We start from the raw sequence: 21808 nt of genomic DNA on the forward strand, positions 1-21808 counted from the left end.
CTGTCCTCACTCTCTGACCCCCAACAATGTATCCCGTCCTCACTCTCTGACCGCCAACAATGTATCCTGTCCTCACTCTCTAACCACCAACAATGTATCCCGTCCTCACTCTCTAACCACCAACAATGTATCCCGTCCTCACTCTCTGACCCCCAACAATGTATCCTGTCATCACTCTCTGACCCCCAACAATGTATCCTGTCCTCACTCTCTGACCTCCAACAATGTATCCCGTCCTTACTCTCTGACCTCCAACAATGTATCCTGTCCTCACTCTCTGACCCCCAACAATGTATCCTGTCCTCACTCTGACCCCCAACAATGTATCCCGTCCTCACTCTCTGACCCCCAACAATGTATCCCGTCCTCACTCTCTGACCCCCAACAATGTATCCCGTCCTCACTCTCTGACCGCCAACAATGTATCCCGTCCTCACTCTCTGACCGCCAACAATGTATCCCGTCCTCACTCTCTGACCGCCAACAATGTATCCCGTCCTCACTCTCTGACCTCCAACATTGTATCCTGTCCTCACTCTCTGACCCCCAACAATGTATCCTGTCCTCACTCTCTGACCCCCAACAATGTATCCCGTCCTCACTCTCTGACCCCCAACAATGTATCCCGTCCTCACTCTCTGACCCCCAACAATGTATCCCGTCCTCACTCTCTGACCCCCAACAATGTATCCCGTCCTCACTCTCTGACCCCCAACAATGTATCCTGTCCTCACTCTCTGACCCCCAACAATGTATCCTGTCCTCACTCTCTGACCCCCAACAATGTATCCCGTCCTCACTCTCTGACCCCCAACAATGTATCCCGTCCTCACTCTCTGACCCCCAACAATGTATCCCGTCCTCACTCTCTGACCCCCAACAATGTATCCCGTCCTCACTCTCTGACCCCCAACAATGTATCCTGTCCTCACTCTCCTACCACCAACAATGTATCCCGTCCTCACTCTCTGACCGCCAACAATGTATCCTGTCCTCACTCTCCTACCACCAACAATGTATCCCGTCCTCACTCTCTGACCCCCAACAATGTATCCCGTCCTCACTCTCTGACCTCCAACAATGTATCCTGTCCTCACTCTCTGACCTCCAACATTGTATCCTGTCCTCACTCTCTGACCCCCAACAATGTATCCTGTCCTCACTCTCTGACCCCCAACAATGTATCCCGTCCTCACTCTCTGACCCCCAACAATGTATCCTGTCCTCACTCTCTGACCCCCAACAATGTATCCCGTCCTCACTCTCTGACCCCCAACAATGTATCCTGTCCTCACTCTCTGACCCCCAACAATGTATCCTGTCCTCACTCTCTGACCCCCAACAATGTATCCTGTCCTCACTCTCTGACCCCCAACAATGTATCCTGTCCTCACTCTCTGACCCCCAACAATGTATCCTGTCCTCACTCTCTAACCACCAACAATGTATCCCGTCCTCACTCTCTGACCTCCAACAATGTATCCTGTCCTCACTCTCTGACCCCCAACAATGTATCCTGTCCTCACTCTCTGACCTCCAACAATGTATCCTGTCCTCACTCTCTGACCTCCAACAATGTATCCTGTCCTCACTCTCTGACCCCCAACAATGTATCCCGTCCTCACTCTCTGACCGCCAACAATGTATCCCGTCCTCACTCTCTGACCTCCAACAATGTATCCCGTCCTCACTCTCTGACCCCCAACAATGTATCCCGTCCTCACTCTCTGACCGCCAACAATGTATCCCGTCCTCACTCTCTGACCGCCAACAATGTATCCCGTCCTCACTCTCTGACCTCCAACATTGTATCCTGTCCTCACTCTCTGACCCCCAACAATGTATCCTGTCCTCACTCTCTGACCTCCAACAATGTATCCCGTCCTCACTCTCTGACCCCCAACAATGTATCCCGTCCTCACTCTCTGACCCCCAACAATGTATCCCGTCCTCACTCTCTGACCCCCAACAATGTATCCCGTCCTCACTCTCTGACCCCCAACAATGTATCCTGTCCTCACTCTCTGACCCCCAACAATGTATCCTGTCCTCACTCTCTGACCCCCAACAATGTATCCCGTCCTCACTCTCTGACCCCCAACAATGTATCCCGTCCTCACTCTCTGACCCCCAACAATGTATCCTGTCCTCACTCTCCTACCACCAACAATGTATCCCGTCCTCACTCTCTGACCGCCAACAATGTATCCTGTCCTCACTCTCCTACCACCAACAATGTATCCCGTCCTCACTCTCTGACCCCCAACAATGTATCCCGTCCTCACTCTCTGACCTCCAACAATGTATCCTGTCCTCACTCTCTGACCTCCAACATTGTATCCTGTCCTCACTCTCTGACCCCCAACAATGTATCCTGTCCTCACTCTCTGACCCCCAACAATGTATCCCGTCCTCACTCTCTGACCCCCAACAATGTATCCTGTCCTCACTCTCTGACCCCCAACAATGTATCCCGTCCTCACTCTCTGACCCCCAACAATGTATCCTGTCCTCACTCTCTGACCCCCAACAATGTATCCTGTCCTCACTCTCTGACCCCCAACAATGTATCCTGTCCTCACTCTCTGACCCCCAACAATGTATCCTGTCCTCACTCTCTGACCCCCAACAATGTATCCTGTCCTCACTCTCTAACCACCAACAATGTATCCCGTCCTCACTCTCTGACCTCCAACAATGTATCCTGTCCTCACTCTCTGACCCCCAACAATGTATCCTGTCCTCACTCTCTGACCTCCAACAATGTATCCTGTCCTCACTCTCTGACCTCCAACAATGTATCCTGTCCTCACTCTCTGACCCCCAACAATGTATCCCGTCCTCACTCTCTGACCGCCAACAATGTATCCCGTCCTCACTCTCTGACCTCCAACAATGTATCCCGTCCTCACTCTCTGACCCCCAACAATGTATCCCGTCCTCACTCTCTGACCGCCAACAATGTATCCCGTCCTCACTCTCTGACCGCCAACAATGTATCCCGTCCTCACTCTCTGACCTCCAACATTGTATCCTGTCCTCACTCTCTGACCCCCAACAATGTATCCTGTCCTCACTCTCTGACCTCCAACAATGTATCCCGTCCTCACTCTCTGACCCCCAACAATGTATCCCGTCCTCACTCTCTGACCCCCAACAATGTATCCCGTCCTCACTCTCTGACCCCCAACAATGTATCCCGTCCTCACTCTCTGACCCCCAACAATGTATCCTGTCCTCACTCTCTGACCCCCAACAATGTATCCTGTCCTCACTCTCTGACCCCCAACAATGTATCCCGTCCTCACTCTCTGACCCCCAACAATGTATCCCGTCCTCACTCTCTGACCCCCAACAATGTATCCTGTCCTCACTCTCCTACCACCAACAATGTATCCCGTCCTCACTCTCTGACCGCCAACAATGTATCCTGTCCTCACTCTCCTACCACCAACAATGTATCCCGTCCTCACTCTCTGACCCCCAACAATGTATCCCGTCCTCACTCTCTGACCTCCAACATTGTATCCTGTCCTCACTCTCTGACCCCCAACAATGTATCCTGTCCTCACTCTCTGACCCCCAACAATGTATCCTGTCCTCACTCTCTGACCCCCAACAATGTATCCCGTCCTCACTCTCTGACCCCCAACAATGTATCCCGTCCTCACTCTCTGACCCCCAACAATGTATCCCGTCCTCACTCTCTGACCCCCAACAATGTATCCCGTCCTCACTCTCTGACCCCCAACAATGTATCCCGTCCTCACTCTCTGACCCCCAACAATGTATCCCGTCCTCACTCTCTGACCCCCAACAATGTATCCTGTCCTCACTCTCTGACCCCCAACAATGTATCCTGTCCTCACTCTCTGACCCCCAACAATGTATCCCGTCCTCACTCTCTGACCCCCAACAATGTATCCTGTCCTCACTCTCTGACCCCCAACAATGTATCCTGTCCTCACTCTCTGACCCCCAACAATGTATCCTGTCCTCACTCTCTGACCCCCAACAATGTATCCCGTCCTCACTCTCTGACCCCCAACAATGTATCCCGTCCTCACTCTCTGACCCCCAACAATGTATCCCGTCCTCACTCTCTGACCCCCAACAATGTATCCCGTCCTCACTCTCTGACCCCCAACAATGTATCCCGTCCTCACTCTCTGACCCCCAACAATGTATCCCGTCCTCACTCTCTGACCCCCAACAATGTATCCCGTCCTCACTCTCTGACCCCCAACAATGTATCCCGTCCTCACTCTCTGACCCCCAACAATGTATCCTGTCCTCACTCTCTGACCCCCAACAATGTATCCTGTCCTCACTCTCTGACCCCCAACAATGTATCCTGTCCTCACTCTCTGACCCCCAACAATGTATCCTGTCCTCACTCTCTGACCCCCAACAATGTATCCTGTCCTCACTCTCTGACCCCCAACAATGTATCCTGTCCTCACTCTCTAACCACCAACAATGTATCCCGTCCTCACTCTCTGACCTCCAACAATGTATCCCGTCCTCACTGTCTGACCGAGGACAGGATACAGATTTATGCATAGTATGAATCTATCTACGCTGCCCCCTATTCGTTTGACCCCTTTCAGGATGACGGTGCAGTAATAACAGCGCCCATGTTTTGTTTTATTTATTTTTTAAGCACAGAATTAGAGCCACAGGCTGTTATAGGCTTCATAGGGTGGCTTCGGGGCGAAGGGAATGGGCTCTGATCCCACCCAGGTGTGTTACAACAGCAAATTCAAATCCTCAATCCGGCCAATCAGAACGGGTGTGAGACTTGTTTTGCGATCGTCTGTAAAGAGAAGACTCCGCTGAGGAGGAGGGAGGAGATGGAGGCCGTCGTCATGATGACCCACGGAGAGCAGGAGGTGGCTGCCGAGCAGGGGGTGTGTGGGTGATGGGATAAGTGCTACTGACCAGGTGGGGGGAGAGGGGTTGGCATACTGTTTGCCCCCCCCCCCCGGTAGTCGCTATGATGACACTGAACTACTCGTATAAACGTATGTAAAAGAGAAAAAAATGCACTCAAATTTTTTTTAAACACATTGTCACCAGTTAGCGGACACGGCGGGGGACACAACGCGCGGAGTACAGGAGAACATCAGATTACGTTCCCACCCAAAATAAGTGAGCCCCCCCTCCCCCAACCATCATGTTACAATAGGCCGGATGGGATGCAGTTAAAGAATAATATACAGTATACTTATTAGTGTTTAGCGTTTAAAGTCTAGATTCAGGAATACAGTGTATTTCCAGGGGTGTTTTTTTTTTGTTTTTTTTGGGGCCTGCATGGTTGGTGGAAAATTAAGACATTTCCTTTTACTAATCAATGCAGCGGCTGTCAGCGCTGTATAAACTGTTTGTATTATCGGCCCCCGTACAGCGCTGTGTTCCGGCATCCATACTTCCCGTCCCACTGTCAGAACAAAATCGACTCTGGCTCATCACTGCTCAGCCATTCATAGGCAGCTTTGTATTATTATAATTGAATGGCTGAAATGGCGATTGTGATATCATCTGTTCACCTCAGCCAATCAGAGAAAGCCTTGTACTCCTGTATAGAATACAAGGCTTCCTGTGAATGGCTGAGCAGCACTCGGACTGACTCAGTTTTGATGTGGGAACAGGAAGTCAGCGCACTGCAGCCGGGACACAGCGCTGTATACTGTACAGAGCGTGTGTGTGTGTGTGTGTGTGTGTGTGTGTGTGTGATACAGTGCTATACACCATTGCATTGATTATTAGAGGAAATATTATGTCTGGGCCAGCTTGGTCCAAAGGAACTATTAAAGTTTTTATTCCTGGCGCTGGGCTTTACTCCCTCCCTGCTCTCTATATTACACCTTTTAGGATTGAGTTTTATGTAGAGATCTCCTTAAACCTTCTTTTACTTTTATAACAGGGACTGTTATTACGACAACTCCACCAGCTGTCCGCGCTGCTCGAGGATGAACCTTCGCAAACAGGTGCAGGAGGAGGGAGAAGAGCAGCGGCAGTGATCTCGGCCCCCCAATCCCAGGACATTATTGGGTGGAGGTCGTACCGCGATGGACATCACTGGCTGGAACCATTTTACCACCATGGAGATAAATCCACTCGTCTCTCAGCATCTCCTTTTTATTTGGGGGTCCAATAATACATTCCAGACTGACGCGGCCCCTCAGGACCCCCCCAGGACCCCCCTAGGACCTCTCCACTCTTCTACAGTCACCACTGTCAATGTACATCTTCAGAGGTGCCTTATTGCCACCACACAGGTGGTAATCCAGTAGCAGAATTTGTTCTGAGGGCAAATACAAGACTTTCTTCTTCCTTTCCACGTCTGGCCTCTGTGTGGTTAGAGGTTCTTACCTGTCAAGGAGGACTCTGGTGAACCCCAAAACCTTTGAACCTGATATGCTTAGGTGTGTCAAAGTGAACCCAACGTGGTGCACAGAGAGGACATGAGGTGCCATGCATACCTCCAGGTCATGATCCGGCAGTAGGCGGTATTTCCTGATGCCTTATGATGGCGCTCTTTGGGTTTGTATTGATGGCTTTGATTTGAATTCAGTAAATGTATTTATTGGTGCACTTGCCCCCCCGACCTTCATTCAGCCCGCTGAGGGAAGCCACAACCAATCCTAAGAACCCCCTTCATCCCAGCTGTCCTTTCACATACCATCTTTCTTAAAGCCGTTTTAGCGGTAAAAACAGCGCCCGTAAAGCGCCTCTCCTGTCCCTCTAGTGTGAAAGTCTGAGTGCTCTCTGTGGGGCGGGGCGTTTGCAGGACCTTTAAAAAAAAATGTAAAAAAATCCTGCAAGCGGCATCTTTGGGGCGGTTTAGCGGCGGTGTATATATCGCTCCCAAGATGCCTTGCCCCTTGGAATAAATGGGCAACACTGCCAAAGCACTTCGACAACAGCGCTTTTGACCCCTTCAGGTTGAAACGGCAGTAAAGTGCCGCTGAAACTAGCAGTGATTTACCGCCCCCCACTGCCTCCACGCCTCAGTGTGAACGTGCCCCTTTAGTGTCCCACCACAAGTGTCAGAAGAACTTGGAGCTAGTGGACTGTTTGTAAGTAAAGAGTCGCAGGCGCTTGTGTATCTTTGCGCTCTCTGCTGCGGAGCATGAAACCGCCTCCAGGTGTTCACTTTATGGTCACAAGAGCTCCTCATCCATATAAAGATTTGCCACCATGACCTGAAAAGAGCCCCGAACACCAGTGTAGTATGAAAGGATTTATACAAAAAGTACTAACCACCTACGTTCTGAAAATCATTAGGCACTTATCACTATAAAACTTTGATCCCCGGATTCGAACTGGCAGTGTGCGTGGTGACGTCACAAGCGATTTAGCTCCGACCTACGCATTTCGTCACAACTGACGTCATCGGGGGCACAGGTGCTGCTGATCACAATTGTACAGTGATGCTGTGCTCTACCCATGCAGGACAAGGTACCGGGTTCAGTTTTAGGCCACGCTCCATCTACTAGCACATAAGGCAATACTGGAACCAGAAGCAGAAAGGATGGGAAGTGTCTTTGCTCCAGGCAGATAAATGGAATGGGGGAGGGGAGGGGGGTGTGAAGGAAAGTAGAGTTTGTCCTGCTGGTAATGGTGGCAACAAATGAAACCTGTTACTTGGCAATGCACAGGGAGCACCCAAAATCAGTCGGTGTGCCGCCATCCAGGAAACACTACCGAGGTGATGTTACAGGAAGTCAATCAAGTTTAGTATAATCATGTTCTATATACCATGATATATACCCAGATATATACCCATGATGCTTTGTGGTTCTATTGATTGTTACTTGGTGGGATTGCCGAATATCAATCTGTTCTCCACATCCTTCCCTCCCCCTACAGCAGTGATTCTCAAGCCCCCCCCAGCAGGCCATGTTTGCAGGTTCTCCTTTATCTTGCACAGGTGCTTTAAATCGGAGTCAGTGGTTTGGTATTCTGGACAGCTATTTTATCTAAGACCTCCATACACACTATTAGATTTTCTGCAGATTTTTATCTTCAGAGTGTAGTGAAGGACCGGCCTGACTGCATAGAAATTGAAACTCCTGAGGTTTGACCTCCTATTACATGGTTTTAGTGTATGGGGGGTCTAATGCCCCGCACACACGATCGGACTTTCCAACAACAAAACCGGGGATTTTTGTTGGAAGGTTGTTGGCTCCATTGTGTTTTGCAGACACACGGTCCTCACACCAATGTTGGCCAACAATTACGAATGCGGAGACATAGGGTGAGCCGATTAAAAAGGAAGTTGAATAGTCATGTGATCTCTCCATCACGAACGCTGGTTTTACAAGACCGGTCGCTTCCGGCTCGTACCTGATGCCGAGCATGTGCGGACTTGTGTGATGGACTTGTGTACACACGATCGGAAAGTCCGACAACAGATGTCCGATGGAGCGGACACACAATCTGACTTTCTGCCAACAAGCTCACATCCAACCTTTGTTGTCAGGAAAATCCGGTGTGTGTGTATGTATGATGTGTGGCATAAGATGTTCCCAAACATGGCCTGTTGGGGGTACTGGAGGACGGGGGTTGAGAATCGCTGATTTCCAGCCTTTCTTCATGCTAGAGGCGGGGGCGGGGTGTGGGTCTGTCCCTAATAAAAGAAACTCGGGGGCCATTTATAAGAATAATTCTGGACAAACGTTCACACAGCCGCAGCAAAAACGTATTCCCGTATTTTGTCTAATATGATTGTAGTAAGCACCATCTCGTGCCCATGAAGCTGTTGCCTGAATGTGACATTTCTGGAGCAATACCACATTATGGCCACTAGATGGTGTTTGTGCTCATAGAAAATACTCCTTAGAATGGCCGCTGTACCGTCGTATTCGGCGACTCATCGCAGTTTGCTACGGAAGTGACGTTCTGTCGCCGCCATCTTGCTACACCTCACCCTCGTCCACAGTAAGGATACACTTAGAAGGGGGAAAGCGGACATCTTGTTACACCCACCGGATTTTTGTATTTTACACGTATTTATAACAGTAAAGTCAGTTTCTATAGTGAAATACAAGACTTAGAACTCCATCTGACTGCTTAGATGTTGAATTTTAAAAGCAGCGAACTTCTGTCAGATTAGTAAACCTGTGAGATGAGCGGGGATGCCGCTGCTTTTAAAATTCAACATCAAAGCAGACAGATGGAGTTCTCAGTCTTGTATTTCACTATATAAACTCACTTTACTGTTATAAATACATGTAAAATGCAAAACTCCGGTGGGTGTAACAAGATGTCCGCTTTCCCCCTTCTTAGTGTATCCTTACTGTGGAGTGTAGTAAGATGGCGGCGACGGAACGTCACTTCCGTAGAAAACTACGCTGGGTCGCCAAATATGTTGTTACACCTACATTTGCTTTTCTCTCCAGAAGCACAGTGCCATCTTTATTAAGGCATCATCCAGGAGCACCGTCCTCTTCCTGGACTGAGATGCCAGATCAGAGACTAAGGCTGGTGCCTAAGCCGTGTTTGGCTGTGTTTACAAAAGCTGAACACAGATCAGTCCCTGCTACAATATATTTAAAGTGGAATTCATGTCTAATATAAACTATTCTTGGAAATGTTCCCTCCCCCTCCTCCTTCCTACCCCAGGTGGAGTTAAAAAAAATAATACATAAAGGGGGGGAGCTGTGTACTTCTATTTAATGTGGTCCGGTCATGTGATCCTGCCACTCCAGCTCCCCTGTGTTAGCGGGGGCTGCAGGGGAGAGGAGAGAGCGCTGACAACGGGTGACCTGGGAGCTCACGGGTGATGTCACCACTCCCAGAATCCCCAGCTGCTGTCATGTGCTCCCTGAGCTGCAGGATCATGTGATCAGACTAGAAGGTAAGTATACAGATATTTTTTATACAGGATACATGGAAGGGGGAGGGGGGACTTTTCTAGGAATAGTTTGTGTTGGGAATTCCACTTTAATTTGAAAAAAGTTGCATGTCCGTCACATTCAACCAGAAGACAGAAATACAATAAAACGTTGAATCCTCTGAAGTGTAAACCCGCAGCTGATCCAGAGGAAGGGAAAACCGTATGAAGTCTATTGTGCTACAATGAAGACCGTCCTGCCTGACCACCAAAGACCATCCATACGCCCCGCAGCTTCGTCCTCTTCTATGGAAATGTTCAGATCCAGTTTTATATTTCGTGAAACAAATCCAGCTTTTTGTTGCAGATTGATTACTGGGGGAGGGGAGACTGTGGAAATGCTTCTTCTGTGCCTGCAGCAGACCCATGCTATCATCTCAGCCTAGCCAAAGTCCCGGGCCGGAGATCCAGGATGGCTTCTCAATGGTTGAAGCTTTTCTGATACCTCTGCTGTACATCGTGACCTGCCCGGGATTTATTCATACAGACTTCTACAGTTACTGAAAAGTCCACTTTATCTATTTTGCATTCTTATTGTAACCATTCCTGGTCGGCGTTGCTGCGAGTGATGTCATTACCCCGGAAACGAGTATATGGACCATGCATGGGACCGCGCCGAGTCCACCAGACCCCCCCGGACAATGATTGGCTTTACGACAAACCCAATGGAATTACAGAATGTTCTGGAATTTGGGGACTTTTACATATTAAATGAGACGAGTTTTACGCCTTTCATTGTGGAATTTGTTTAGCTGCCTTTTTATTTAATCCGTGAATTTATATTGGAGAATGAGAGAAATGTCCTGTCTGATCCCCGGAGACCCGTGTACATTTTATTTCTAATAAGATTTGTACATTTTATTGTATTTATTGTCAAAAAAATATAACGGCTCCAACACTACGATATATTCTGACGGGTTTTTATTGTTCCCAGCATGGTGCGAGCTTTCCCCACCTTCATCTGGTTATTTCTCCATCTGTCCGTCTTATGAGATCGCAGTGCATTGCTGTATGATGATTGGTCAAAGCATGCACCTGACCTATCCCAGCGCCCTCTGTTAAGAGAGCCATAATTGGCCAAAGACAGGGTGCCTTTGGCCAATCGTGGCTCAGGGGGACTAAATCCACACCCCACACTATATAAGGCTGCCTACATGGCGGCCCCGTGTAGTGTTGTTGGTGTGGATAGAGAGTGTGATGTAGATTAAACAGGCAGGTTATTCAGTAAATGCCAGTGTATTTGATATATAATATTTACAGTTAGTCTATATATATATATATATATATATATATATATATATATATATGTGTGTGTGTGTGTGTGTGTATAGATATACATTTACAGTTAGTATATATATATATATATATATATATATGTGTGTGTGTGTATATATATATATATATATATATATATATATATATATATATATATATATATATATATATATATATATATATATATATATATATATATATACACACACTAGACTAACTGTAAATATTATATATATCAAATACACTGCCACTAACTGAATAACCTGCCTGCTTAATCTACATCACACTCTCTGTCTATAGTGTAGCCAATATCTACAGTGCGTTTGTTGTTGTACAGTTGCTACTACACTGCATCCTCTGCAGGTGGTCGAGGGGCACGGTTGTCCTTTCTTTCTGCTGCTGCCCGTGGTATTGAGCCACGACATGCAGAAGAGTTGGTGGAGTGGATAACAAAGCCGTCCTCATCCTCCTCATCCTCTGTCCCCCAGGCTCAGAGTAGTTTTGCCTTCCAACACAGCTGCCAAAGCGGCCTATTCCACCAGCCCCTGGTCCACAGTCACTCCTTCCCTAGCCCCACCATCATGCACAGAGGAGTCCCCCGAACTGTTCTACCACAGGGTCGGGTAGATGCTGCTGCAGGAGAATGCTCAGCGATTGGAAGGCTCCGATGTTGGTTCCTGGGTTGAGGAAGGGAGTAACGTGCTCCTAGAGAGAGGGGGTGCCCAAGAAGGACAAGAAACCGGCACAGCAGGGCCCGTTCCTGCGCCCAACAAGAGTATCTGTGAGGGGTTACAGTGTTCTGGTACCACCAACACCTAAGGCCCAATTTTCTGCAGTGTAGATAGGGCAGGCCGTATAGTGTGTGTGTGTGTGTGTGTGTGTGTGTATATATATATATATATATATATATATATATATATATATATATACATACACACACACTAGGGGTGCAACGAATGGTAACCAATCCATGATCCGAATGGGTCAACCTGTTCAGGTCGGCACACCCCGAGATCCGTGGAGTGCTCAAAGGCCATGGCTTCGACCTAGCTCCGGCCATCTTGGTACACCCAGCAGCCGTTTACAATGTGATCGCTCCATCAAATGACTGAGCGATCACTTGCAAAAAAAAAATCTGTCATGTCGCAACGCCGGTTCCTCTCTCCCCTCTGTGTACTGATCTGTACAGTGGAGGGGAGAGATTGAATGGCAGCAGCGCTGTGGGCTGGATCTGTAGTGCCCACAGCACTGCTGTGACAATTGCAGTCACATCCATCTATGCTCGGCCACCCTTCCATACTCAGCGATATTCTGCCATACATATTACAGTGGGGGAGATGACGTGGATATTAATTACAGTGAGGACTATATGGTGGTGGCATTTTCATAGGTTTTTGTAAATTCAGTTATTTGCTGATCTGAAAAATTATCTGATCCGAGGAACGATCCGATCAGTGAGTTTTTTGATCCGTTGCATCCCTAATATACACTGCTCTTCAGAGTATATAGTGCCTGGGGGACCCCCACGCCATCTTTTTTTTTTTTTTTTTTTAACATTTTGGTGTGGGGTTCCCCTTAATATCCTTACCAGACCTGAAGGGCCTGGTATGAATTTTTGGGGGGGTGGGGGGGCAGCCACACCATATTTTTATCTTTAGTCCTGGGATCTGACAACAATACGTTACAGCCGAAAGTAATTTTGAATAAAAATTTTTTGCCTTTTAGAAATGTTATTTTGCTGTGGAAATGTTCTAAACACGGGAAAGATGCGCTATTTCACAGGCAGACTAAGGACACCCCCCCCCCCCCCGGCACGATACTTAAAAAGGAAGATTTCATTTTTATTGTTTCACTTTAAGCATTATTAAAATCTCTGCTCCTTTAAAAACAATCATTTAGAAAAAATTGATACATGTCCCCTGGGGCAGGACCCGGGTCCCCAAACACTTTAATAACTTGCATATTAGCCTTTAAAATTAACACTTTTGATTTTTCACGTTCGTGTCCCACAGCTTTTAACGTTCGTACAAATTTTTTGCCTGTTCGGCTCATCCCTAATCGATGCGCCTTCTGCCTTTACAACTCCTTTAAAGAAAACAAGAGATGTGATTAATAAAATGTATTTATTTTCAAATTATTTTTATATTCCTCATTCAATCATCGCTTTGATCTGTATATTCATTAGAAGCTTAAAAGAGAAGTATGTTGTTTTGTTTTCCCCCCATATTCATACTTACCTAGGTGGATGCTGCATCTGTCCCCCGGCACCTCTACTCAAAACCGAGCGATCGAACACCACTGATGGCTCAGTTCTCACAGCTCCCCGAGCAGAGGGCTGCTGACTCAATTAAGGGTGGGGGGCTCAGGTGTGTTCGCAACTCCACGCGCCCGCCAGGAACCCGCCGCTGCACCGATCTGGAATTGTCTCACTGCACAGTGTCAGCTTCCTGGCGGGCACTTGGAGTTGCGAACACGGCTGAGCCCATCCTTACTGTCAATCAGAAGCTCTTCACACTGCACCCCCCCCCCCCCAATGGAGCGCTAAGCCGCTGCGGGGCAGGGAAGTGGCTCACAGAGTCCGAGACGGGTATCAGTCCAGGCACCTGGCGGATCCAGACTTTATTGTCGGGATGACGTGTGCTTGGACTGTTTCCTGTGGCTTCATCCCGCTTTCTGCTTAAAACAGGTCACAGGAGTGCAAAAAGAATTGTGACCCATAGGAGACGTCCAGCCAAACAAGCTCAGGCTGAATTTCTCCTTTAAAAAACAAAACAAAAAAAACGAACAATCCCTTCACGCATCACTAACGTGGAAATAAAAACAAATGTTTATCAGTAGCAAACACAGGTTGACAATAGAAGGTTCCATTTCTCTATCCTGATTGGTTCCCTGCTGATACCAGAAGCACCGACCATTTCTACAGAACTGAGAGCTCTGAGCGTTATCCTTCACCGCCCCTCTCCCCCTCTACACACAGCCGGGTGAGGTCCATGAGGCTCCGCCGCAACCACAGTTGCTGGTCCTTCTCCAGCATGATCATTTGGGCGCTGTGGTTGTTGCCTCGGCACTGTTCCAGCTGCTTGCAGTTTATGTAATGAAGCTCCCGGCACTGGGAACAGCGGTAATGGGGTAAATTCCCCGGCTGTAAGCAGATGTGCAGCGTGTATTTCTTTCCCTCTTCCTGCATCACGGCTTCCCGCTTCTTTAGAGGAGTCAGCTGTGTAACCGAATGGCTGAAGCTCCTACACACCGACAGCAGCGAGCAGGAAGAGCTGTGGAGGAGGCGACACTCCGCACAGCACTGCTCCAAAGAACCGTCTGTGTACACACAGTCATGCATGTTAAATTCAGCCTGTGCCCGAAACGCGTAGCTGGAGTCCTCTCCTTGGGGGAGAAGTTCTCCTTTCTTTTTGAGGAGCACAAGCATCTCCGTTGTTTCCCTACATCTCCCATCCACATGCTGGTCCCAGGTCTCATGGCAACAGTCACAGAATTTGGGTCGATACAATTCTCCAACTTTACTAAAGTCACAACTTTGATGTACTTCCACATTGGGGGGAGATTTGGGAACTTGGACGGCTTCCTGGATGAGTTTCTGCAGCCTCTCCATACATGCGGCTTCTCCTCTCCAGGTCTTCCTCTCCAGGATGAGGTCGGCTCCGTTCACCAGCTCAGGTCCGGAGACGAGGACGATGTCGGCCAATATGCGGCATTCCAACTGACCAGCAAGGAAGCCGAGGGCTGCCGTACACAGCATGTGCTCTAGAGGCGGGGAATGGAGAGTCAGGGAAGCCCCGCCTTCCTGCGCTTCGTACCCCAATTTACCGAGAGCCAGAAATATTCCATCCCGAGAGAACGCCGGCTCCAGAAGGTGAACGTAATGTCCGGAGTAGGTCTGCAGGGAGACAAAAAGGAGATTGTAAAAGTGTATAGAAAGACAACAGAGGACAAGAAAAAAGATGCATTCAATCCAGATTCCCAACATATCACAGGAGGGGTTCGGAATTCGGTACTCAGGCTCTGAGGGTTTCCCATTCACTCATACAATGATAGTGAAGATATGCAGCCAGCAACCCGAGACATCCAAATATATTGGTTTTTATCCACTACATGGTAATCGCAGAATAAAAAGGCTTACGTGTTTCGGCCTCAAGGTATTAGACAAAGGCTACGACTAAGGCCTAACGGACGAAACCTGTAAGCTGTTTACAGTTATGACTAAGGCCTTACAGCAGAAATGCACAAGAGGTCCATACCTATGACTTAAAGTGGTTCTAAAGCCTTAAGGTTTTTCACCTTAATGCAATAAAGAGGAACTGCAGTCTGCTCACATAATAAAAATGTCTGCCATTCTGAAGCTTCCCTCCAACCACTTTGCATATTATTTTATATATATTGATAGTGATTCTGTACTTGCCAAATATGCTGCAGAAATCTCCCTCCATTGAGTCTAGCTGCATCCATTTTAACTGTGGGCAGCTGAGGCTGCTGTCTGTTCACTTCCTGGATTTACACAGAGGCACACCTCCAGCTTGGCAGCTCTCATTGGCCCTCTTATGACTCTCCCTTCCTAGCAAACTCTCACAAGAGTGAGAGAGCTGTGCATGATCGGAAGCCTGGGCTAATGACCAGACAAGAAACAGGAAATGGGCTGTATAAGGGATTTACTGGCAGGAAAAAAAAAATGTTTTACTATCCAAAGTTAAAACAACAAGAAGGGCAGAAGATTTGTGTCTAGTGGGGGCAGGGCTGAGCCTCCCGCTCTGTGTCAATAGATGCAGGCAGGGTGGCTCGGGAGCATGCATGGGTGCCCCGATAATAAAGCGACTTTCCATGGGGGAACTTGCCAAAGAGGAGGAGCCTGCTGTTTTTTTTTATTATTGGAAAAAAAAGCTTTTTATAGTTTGTTATACAATTTTTCTCCTTCATTGAACTGATGGGCACTGGTAGGTGGCACTGGTAGGTGGCACTGGTAGGTGGCACTAGTGGTCACTGTGTGGGAATGATGTCCCTCTTACCGAAGCCGGGAATCGGCTTTATTTTTTCTCCTCTTACCCTCCCAGCATTTCAGGAGACTTCCCTTCATTCTTAGGCCGGGGTCACTATTGTGAATTGGATGAGGGTTTCCCCCGCATGTCAGGAGATGCGATTCACGCGTCTCCGGGGCGGATTGCACAGGAGCGCTCTACGTCTTCTGGTCCCTTTCAGGTCCAAAAATTCAGACCTGAACTGGTGAAGGGGGATGCACCGGACCCCCCGCTGTGCGCCGCTCCGTGCGGAGGTGTGAACCCAGCCTTAGAGATCCAACAGGAGGAGATCTTCTCATAGTGAGGGGAATTCCCGTCTCAAGCTGGCCATAAACGCTGAACATTTCAGCCAATTCCTATTGAATTGCCCAAAATTCTTGGGCAGCTCGGCAATCGCCACCCACCTCAACTGACAAACTGACTGAGCTGGGTGGGAAGTGAAGTCATCGTTCGGTGCTGAACCCAACAGCAGGGAGTGGACAGTCCTCCATCAACGCTGTTAACGATGGGGGGAAATTGATGGATTTTCAAGGGGGGTGTGGCTAGATTTAACCATTTCAGCTTCGGAAGGTTTACCCCCCTTCATAAAGAGTTCAGCAGTGGTAGCATGCAGTTTCTCGGTACCAGTGCCCTTTACACACTTCAGCCCCAGAAGGACCCCCCCCCCCCCCCCCCCCCCCATACCAGGCCATTTTCTGTGATACGGCACCGCATTACTTTAACTGACAATTGCGCGGTCGTGCGATGTTGTACCTAAATAAAATTGATGTCCCTTTTCCCCCACAAATAGAGATTTATTCTGCTGGTATTTGATCACCTCTGTGCTTTTTATTTTTTGCACTATAAAAAAACATATTTTTGGTAAAAAAAAATTCCACTAAGTGTATATTGATTAGTTCGTGCAAAAGTGATTGCGGGATAGATAGTAATGAGCAGCAGACAAAATATACTAAGTGCTAAAAATATGCACTGTCACTGTAAAATCTATGACCAGCTATGTCCACAGCGATCATGGAGATCAGATGCGCACCCCAGGGGGCCATGGATGCCCTCCCAGAACAGAGCTGCGCGCTGTCTTTTGCCTATAGGTCAGTAAGGAAGAGGTTAATTTAACATACAGTTTAGCTGCCTATAACACTGATGGAAATTCAGACGGTTCAGCCAGGATTGGCCAAATTTCATTCAGCGTGAGGCCGCGACACAGAAGCCGATCATTTGAGCAACTTCTGTTGAGGAGACATGCTGGAAATTTCTCCTCGATCAGCTGTGTGGCTGCAGCTGCTGATCAGTGTATTTTGACAGCAATAGGTGATGGGTGGGACGTCTCTGCGGGGGAATTCCTCCAACCAGCTCATTTGTATGGAGGGAGGAATCAGTTTAGTAGATTTAGTCTTGGAGAAGTATGGGATTAAAAAAATAAAAATAAATCAATCTACATAATCCCCTCCATCATGCTGCAGCTGTCCTAGGTTGGCTCTAGGACTGAGAACTGAGCAATCACTTGACCGTGGTCACTCACTGCTCTTTATTCTGCCTCTCCAGTGATAACCGGAGCACTGGGCTGGGGAGAGGGTGGGGGTAGCTCTCTCTCAGCTGCATGCTAAAAAGGTGGAACTAGTTGTCAATCAGGCAGTCAGGTGAATCCCAACAATATTGTCAGGATGCTTCCCGGGCCCTAGAGCAGCTCTGCCCTGTAGCTGATATCCGGTAATAGCCCGCTATTAACCGACTCTGGGTGATAGGAGGACAAATGTAATTGTATTCCCGAGATCCTCGAGAGATGTACGGCCAATCTCACGGCTATACTTCTCATTTAAAGCTTTACTTCTTGTCTATGAGCTGATAAGCAGGAAATGAAGTGGCAATGGAATTCCGTCTCTCATTGTACTTTATAAGTGACATGAGGGGAGATGGAAGCGATCGGCGGCCTCCACACATCCCGGCAAATGTTAAATCCGACAATGCGGTCCATTAGGAGATCTCACTCACCTTTATGGTATGAAACTCCTTTCTCCAAGGAGTAAAATAAAGATGAAGGGCGGCCTGCTCCAGGGCCTGGAAGGCAGCAGCCATACGGTTCAGGGAGGAGAGAAGATCTGACTGGTCCCGGAGGCCACCGGCAATCAAGGAGAAGACATCATTGTGGAGAGCTTTGTGCAGGTCGGGATCTTCCAGGATACTTCGTCTCACCGTGTCAACCAGATCCGTGTCCGTGCATGGAGCTTCCTCACCCTGAGTGGAGGCAATGAGCAGCCACCTCTTGTACTGAGCCAGCAAGGAGTCCACAGCCATCCTGGGGGAGACATTACAGACATTACACTTGTAACCAATGGATAGCAAAACACAAACAGTGACATCCAAATGATTGTATGTGAAGTTCTCACAGGTCAGAGGAGAAAGATTGCTAGAAAGGAGAGCTCAGGGGCCGCCCCCTGCAAACCTAGAGGGCCCAGGGGCCGCTCCTCCTAATTGATAAGACTTTCTGCTGCCCCTTCATAACACTACTCTGTATTGACCATCTGAGTGTGACTTTGGCCATTTTTACTACAGTGGGTAATTGCTCTCCTAAAATGTTAGCACTCCAGGTTTAGTGTTCTCAGTATAAGTACTGCTTGTAGTTCTCTCTGTCTCTCCGGAGTGTCAGTGCTCTGGGTATCCTGCTCTCCGGAGTGTCAGTGCTCTGGGTATCCTGCTCTCCGGAGTGTCAGTGCTCTGGGTATCCTGCTCTCCGTCTCTCCGGAGTGTCAGTGCTCTGGGTATCCTGCTCTCCGGAGTGTCAGTGCTCTGGGTATCCTGCTCTCCGTCTCTCCTGAGTGTCAGTGCTCTGGGTATCCTGCTCTCCGGAGTGTCAGTGCTCTGGGTATCCTGCTCTCCGTCTCTCCTGAGTGTCAGTGCTCTGGGTATCCTGCTCTCCATCTCTCCGGAGTGTCAGTGCTCTGGGTATCCTGCTCTCCGGAGTGTCAGTGCTCTGGGTATCCTGCTCTCCGGAGTGTCAGTGCTCTGGGTATCCTGCTCTCCGGAGTGTCAGTGCTCTGGGTATCCTGCTCTCCGGAGTGTCAGTGCTCTGGGTATCCTGCTCTCCGTCTCTCCTGAGTGTCAGTGCTCTGGGTATCCTGCTCTCCATCTCTCCGGAGTGTCAGTGCTCTGGGTATCCTGCTCTCCGGAGTGTCAGTGCTCTGGGTATCCTGCTCTCCGTCTCTCCTGAGTGTCAGTGCTCTGGGTATCCTGCTCTCCTGAGTGTCAGTGCTCTGGGTATCCTGCTCTCCGGAGTGTCAGTGCTCTGGGTATCCTGCTCTCCGTCTCTCCTGAGTGTCAGTGCTCTGGGTATCCTGCTCTCCTGAGTGTCAGTGCTCTGGGTATCCTGCTCTCCGTCTCTCCGGAGTGTCAGTGCTCTGGGTATCCTGCTCTCCTGAGTGTCAGTGCTCTGGGTATCCTGCTCTCCGTCTCTCCGGAGTGTCAGTGCTCTGGGTATCCTGCTCTCCTGAGTGTCAGTGCTCTGGGTATCCTGCTCTCCGTCTCTCCGGAGTGTCAGTGCTCTGGGTATCCTGCTCTCCGTCTCTCCGGAGTGTCAGTGCTCTGGGTATCCTGCTCTCCTGAGTGTCAGTGCTCTGGGTATCCTGCTCTCTGTCTCTCCGGAGTGTCAGTGCTCTGGGTATCCTGCTCTGTCTCTCCGGAGTGTCAGTGCTCTGGGTATCCTGCTCTCCTGAGTGTCAGTGCTCTGGGTATCCTGCTCTCTGTCTCTCCGGAGTGTCAGTGCTCTGGGTATCCTGCTCTCCGTCTCTCCGGAGTGTCAGTGCTCTGGGTATCCTGCTCTCCTGAGTGTCAGTGCTCTGGGTATCCTGCTCTCTGTCTCTCCGGAGTGTCAGTGCTCTGGGTATCCTACTCTCTGTCTCTCCGGAGTGTCAGTGCTCTGGGTATCCTGCTCTCCGTCTCTCCGGAGTGTCAGTGCTCTGGGTATCCTGCTCTGTCTCTCCGGAGTGTCAGTGCTCTGGGTATCCTGCTCTCCGGAGTGTCAGTGCTCTGGGTATCCTGCTCTCTGTCTCTCCGGAGTGTCAGTGCTCTGGGTATCCTGCTCTCCGTCTCTCCGGAGTGTCAGTGCTCTGGGTATCCTGCTCTCCTGAGTGTCAGTGCTCTGGGTATCCTGCTCTCTGTCTCTCCGGAGTGTCAGTGCTCTGGGTATCCTACTCTCTGTCTCTCCGGAGTGTCAGTGCTCTGGGTATCCTGCTCTCCGTCTCTCCGGAGTGTCAGTGCTCTGGGTATCCTGCTCTCCGTCTCTCCGGAGTGTCAGTGCTCTGGGTATCCTGCTCTCCTGAGTGTCAGTGCTCTGGGTATCCTGCTCTCTGTCTCTCCGGAGTGTCAGTGCTCTGGGTATCCTGCTCTGTCTCTCCGGAGTGTCAGTGCTCTGGGTATCCTGCTCTCCTGAGTGTCAGTGCTCTGGGTATCCTGCTCTCTGTCTCTCCGGAGTGTCAGTGCTCTGGGTATCCTGCTCTCCGTCTCTCCGGAGTGTCAGTGCTCTGGGTATCCTGCTCTCCTGAGTGTCAGTGCTCTGGGTATCCTGCTCTCTGTCTCTCCGGAGTGTCAGTGCTCTGGGTATCCTACTCTCTGTCTCTCCGGAGTGTCAGTGCTCTGGGTATCCTGCTCTCTGTCTCTCCGGAGTGTCAGTGCTCTGGGTATCCTGCTCTCTGTCTCTCCGGAGTGTCAGTGCTCTGGGTATCCTGCTCTCCGTCTCTCCGGAGTGTCAGTGCTCTGGGTATCCTGCTCTCCTGAGTGTCAGTGCTCTGGGTATCCTGCTCTCTGTCTCTCCGGAGTGTCAGTGCTCTGGGTATCCTGCTCTGTCTCTCCGGAGTGTCAGTGCTCTGGGTATCCTGCTCTCCTGAGTGTCAGTGCTCTGGGTATCCTGCTCTCTGTCTCTCCGGAGTGTCAGTGCTCTGGGTATCCTGCTCTCCGTCTCTCCGGAGTGTCAGTGCTCTGGGTATCCTGCTCTCCTGAGTGTCAGTGCTCTGGGTATCCTGCTCTCTGTCTCTCCGGAGTGTCAGTGCTCTGGGTATCCTGCTCTCCTGAGTGTCAGTGCTCTGGGTATCCTGCTCTCCGTCTCTCCTGAGTGTCAGTGCTCTGGGTATCCTGCTCTCCGTCTCTCCGGAGTGTCGGTGCTCGCAGGGTGTGACTCAATAGATGGCGGCAGTGACGAAGCTCCTAGAGATGACGGTTCTCTCCTGTCTGCTCCCACTATTCTCACAGAAAATGAGCTCAGCGCTCTCTGCACCCCACTCACCTGCCACCATCCCAGGCTCGCTTCTAACTGCAGCCCCACCCCATCAGGTGATTGGTCCCAGGCAGCGATTGGCAGATGAACCAGTTAGTGGTGATGACACGGGGAAGCCACCGGTCAGAGGCAGCCCTGCGGATGTGTGGACTTCTCCTCACACTGCTGATCCTCTGGGGGAGGTGCTGCTCGGTCACCTGATGTAAGCTGTAATAAAAAGGAACGTGTGATGTCATTGTCAGGATGTTCTGAGAGAAGGGAGAGAGGGGAGGAGGACAGGGCAGAGGAAGAGAAGAAGGAGGACAGGGCAGAGGAAGGGAGAAGAAGGAGGAGAGGGCAGAG

The 21808-nt window shown here is 49.5% G+C and overlaps 2 protein-coding genes across 2 annotated transcripts in view; one reads left to right on the forward strand and one right to left on the reverse strand.

The window, feature by feature from the left end:
- DEF8 (differentially expressed in FDCP 8 homolog) overlaps positions 1-6597 on the forward strand; it is a 31255-nt gene extending 24658 nt beyond the window's left edge. Inside the window, 1 exon segment of the mRNA XM_077450518.1 lies at positions 5927-6597. Within this exon segment, the coding sequence (XP_077306644.1) occupies positions 5927-6023 (97 nt within the window). The 3' untranslated portion in view covers positions 6024-6597.
- A 6685-nt stretch (positions 6598-13282) lies between these two features.
- SPATA2L (spermatogenesis associated 2 like) lies at positions 13283-21701 on the reverse strand. The gene is made up of 3 exons (XM_077450531.1): positions 21476-21701; positions 18193-18496; positions 13283-15071 (listed from the first exon to the last, which is right to left on the reverse strand). Exons 2-3 carry the CDS (start codon positions 18493-18495, stop codon positions 14118-14120), a joined length of 1257 nt encoding a protein of 418 aa, XP_077306657.1. The 5' UTR covers position 18496; positions 21476-21701; the 3' UTR covers positions 13283-14117.
- Between the last annotated feature and the right edge of the window lie 107 nt (positions 21702-21808).

The sequence above is a fragment of the Lithobates pipiens genome, unplaced genomic scaffold (genome assembly GCF_037356315.1).
Source record: "Lithobates pipiens isolate NorthernLeopardFrog02 unplaced genomic scaffold, aLitPip1_a1.2 Scaffold_10, whole genome shotgun sequence".
Classification (NCBI taxonomy): Eukaryota; Metazoa; Chordata; class Amphibia; order Anura; family Ranidae; genus Lithobates; species Lithobates pipiens.

Coding starts and splice junctions, on each gene's coding strand:
- SPATA2L (XM_077450531.1), bottom strand. CDS start 18,495: ATGGCTGTGGACTCCTTGCTGGCTCAGTACAAGAGGTGGCTGCTCATT. Junction 15,072..18,192: donor AGGAGTTTCATACCATAAAG/GTGAGTGAGATC, acceptor GTCTCCCTGCAG/ACCTACTCCGGACATTACGT.